Here is a 3,737-nt window from a genome sequence, read left to right as displayed (position 1 = left end):
AAGTAAACGACCAAAATCGTCGAGAACTATACAGTGCTGCCAAGTTTTTCGGTTTTAATACACTAGTCGAGTGGAAATTTTTCGACTCTCGAAAAACGACTTGCATTCGACACGACTCTCGCAATGAGGGTGAATATCGTAACAGCTTTTTTTTTTGGTAAACAAAGATTTTTCTTACGTTAAAACGATCCTTCTCTAATTAGCGTATTAAATTGAAAAAATTTAAACTTTTACCAAATAGATAATTTATAGCGATTTATTAATTTGTATCCTCTCTCTTGCACAACTCTTCATACACGGTAGCCATTTTCATTCAATATATTCATGCCATAATTTGAAACAAGGATTTTCGCAAAGTCCCGGCATGCCGGGGCATTCAGCACAACAAAATTGCGAAAAAATCAAAAGACCTGTCTTAAAACAAATTCTACAACGCTTCTTTACTAGTTTTCCCTTGGAACATGGTATTTCCATTGGACGGTGTGTTGCTTTTTTTAAATCCAGTTGACTCGGTATATGCAGATTTGGATCGCGCTCTGAGTTGTTTATTGTTGTGGCAGTATCTATCAGATTTTCATTTGCAGGACTTTTCTTGTCAATATTTCCACTTTCATCGGGATGTACTAGCGACGCAATAATTCCTTGCCGAAACTGTTTGAAAAACATCGGCAGTTTATTCGTAGACCGTAGATTTTGATTATGGCTTTGATAGAGTAAGTAAGCGTTGAGTAAAACCAGGTGTATGACATAGATCATCAACCGTCTGTCCCACTTGATTTCCGTGCGTTCCAAAGGTAATTGGTAGTCCAACATAGCCGCACGCATTTCCACGGGAATGCCTAATTGCCAGCTGATCTCTTTCACTAATTTCAGCTGATGGCTCAAGATCATTTCATTACGGTAAATAGCAAGACAGTCGGAACTATAAAAATATACATTTTTCCGGAGTCTTCGACTCTTGCCCATCATTACATAGCCAGCATATCTGGTTTCAAATTGATATTGTCCTAAATTTTGTAGTACCAATTCTTTGCTATTTCCAAAACAATTTTTATCTAAAAACCCCGAGCAATAGGTTCCGAGTTTAGCCAATTCCAAGCAAAGCGCGTAGCTGCCGTAATATTTGCAAGTAAAAACCACATGACCTACAGGTCGCAAATTAAATACAACGTAAAATTTATATAATATTTAATTGTAGTTACCTCTTCCAAACTTTTCCTTCAGCAATTCTATTGCTTTCGATAATCGTTGAACAACCTGGGCCTTAGGGTTACGAGAAATCTGCTTTTGTTCTGAACCCTCCATATCTGCTAATATCTTGAGTACCATACCGGATTGTTTCGTCAAAAGGTGTAGCATAACTGCATTCCTACGAAACTTCTTACTCATTTCGTTTGCCTGGTTAAGCTTGCCTTTCCAATAAATAAGAGGTTCATTCAGAACTATAGTTTGACCGCAGCTGTATATGGATTCCATTCGATTGTTGAAAAAATTCAGAAGAGGTTTCAAATCATCAAATCTATTCCCCATGTCTTCGGTATTGAATGTACAATTTTCAGTTTGAAAGCATTCGAAGTTCAAAGCTTCCAGAAGAAATTTAAAACGATTCAAGGTCATTTTTGTAGAGAACCCATTGAAACCGTGATGCGATTGGCATTCCCAATATTCCGACAATGTTGGCAGTTGCATTGAACCCATTTGCAGGGAAATTCCGATAAAAATGCTAATCTCCTGCCAAGTGAATGTTTCGGGGCATGTGTTGCTCCATCTCTGCGAGCCTTTTTTAATTTTTTCGGCACGTTTGTTGCAGCATTCAGCCACCCTTTCAAAGAAGTTTTGTCCTTCAAGAATGTGATAAAAGTAGAACGTATGCAAATTCCTACTGGTACCACCTTTTAGTATCCCTTGGTAATTTTGGTCTGGGAACAATCTCCTTGGCATTGTTAGCCTATTAAACCATTCTGGGTCGTACAAGTCTTCGATCTCATCGCCTAACAAATAAATATCAAAGGTAAAAAATGTTTCCAATCTTCAAATCAAATCAGTTCGACTCACTCTCTAAAGGTTCGTAATCATCGTCAAGGTCGACATCGGAATAGCCATCTTCATCCGAATCAGTCTCCTGCATATCTATCTCATCCGCAACAAAATTAAAATCAGATCGGTTTAAAGTTAACGGTTTTAATTTGTCTGATGATTCTCGTTTCTCTTCGTCGATAATTTCATCTTTAACTTTAACTTGAAAGTCTTCTCTCAGTGACTGCGCCGACACATCTTCAACAAGTTTATCGATATCTAACACGTAATCGCCACTCAGATTCACTTGCCCTGCCGTCGCAGTCACGGCTGCTGACTGTGTTGATGTCGCCAACAGCGACGTCGGCGTCGACATTCCCTCCGCGTGTGGTGATTGTTGGCTGCAAATCCATTGTTTTTGTATTTCGTGTATGTCGGGTTTGATATCGGCAAGTGTGCTTTCGTCTTCTTTGACAAATTCTGCTTCGCTGTCTGATGCTTCCACTTTTATTTCATTCAACCAGTGTGGAAATTCAGTCTCAGCTGGCGCAGCCGTTGGGACTGCAGCGGCGAAGTTTGCGGCGTTAGATGGCTGAACGATTGCCACCTCATTTGCTTCCGCTTGCTGCCCAGGCTCCGCTGAGTGCCGGCGTTTTCGCGTTCGTATCATTACGATGACTTTTTAGTATAAATATCTTTGAACTTTATTGACGCGAATGAGAATTTGTGCTTTTGCGAATTTCTGTGCTTAAATTTGTATTTATTTTTTTTTATTTCACTAGTAATTTTAGCGAACAAAATGTCCTTAAACTACACCGAATAAAAAACAATAGCAGACTGTTTTAGCACAGTGGTTTACGAATGAGACAGATAATTGCATGTTTTGGAGTTCTACGATTCGATAATATTCCAGTCTCTTTCTAATTAATAGCTAGGTCTGCCTGTGCGTATACCTGTTATGTGGAGATCTCTCTTTCGCACTTGAGTTGTGTACTATATTCATTCGATTGTCTGCTAGGCTATTTTGCGTGTTGCTGAATCGCTTATATTTACTAGCTGGCTCACTCATTAACACCGGTGGGGCTAAAATGAAAAACAAACAAAACCTGAAATGCTACATACCTCTCTTTTGTGCGCATTTTGAGACTGAAAAGCCACCGAATAATTTCAAGCAGAAAATTCATTGTCAAAAGAGTTTATATAGCTAAAGCAGACCTTACATTGTTTAATAATGCATGCAGGTGTACATACATACATACACATATTGTGAGCGTCATATAATATTCACAATTATTTTCATGAACAATTTTTTCCATTAATTATAAATAATTATTATGAAAATATAGTTCATTCTATAATATAAACCATATAGTAAATCAAAGTTTCAAACTTTATATGAAGTTCACAAATATTCAAAAAAATTTCATCAAAATTTAAAAATTTTTATTCAGAGTTTCTGGACAATTTTCGAGTTTGCAGTTTTGTAGCCCATTCAATTTCTAATAAAGTCTAATGAAGTTCAAGTTTCAAAAGGCGCTAAAAACTTCCGTTGATTTTCTTTCATATAAAAAAATTTTTGATCATGCGTTGTGAGGAAGAAAACGCAAAACACTCAACAAAAAATTTAAAAATTATACGGTACGTTTTAGCGATTTGAAATTGCACTTTGGATGGGCTATAAAACTCCATACTCGATTTCTGGACATTCTAAATAAAAATTA

At 37.2% G+C, this 3,737-nt stretch overlaps 1 protein-coding gene across 1 annotated transcript; it reads right to left on the bottom strand.

Annotated features, from left to right (window-relative positions):
- Positions 1-221: 221 nt before the first annotated feature.
- LOC118755314 lies at positions 222-2,726 on the bottom strand. The gene is made up of 3 exons (XM_036490160.1): positions 2,056-2,726; positions 1,203-1,991; positions 222-1,145 (listed from the first exon to the last, which is right to left on the bottom strand). Exons 1-3 carry the CDS (start codon positions 2,684-2,686, stop codon positions 310-312), a joined length of 2,256 nt encoding a protein of 751 aa, XP_036346053.1. The 5' UTR covers positions 2,687-2,726; the 3' UTR covers positions 222-309.
- Between the last annotated feature and the right edge of the window lie 1,011 nt (positions 2,727-3,737).

This window comes from Rhagoletis pomonella, unplaced genomic scaffold (genome assembly GCF_013731165.1).
Source record: "Rhagoletis pomonella isolate Grant_MI unplaced genomic scaffold, Rhpom_1.0 Rhpom_scaffold_05879, whole genome shotgun sequence".
NCBI lineage: Eukaryota > Metazoa > Arthropoda > Insecta > Diptera > Tephritidae > Rhagoletis > Rhagoletis pomonella.
The sequence above is the reverse complement of the archived record's forward strand: the minus strand, read 5'-3'. Positions and strand labels throughout refer to the sequence as shown.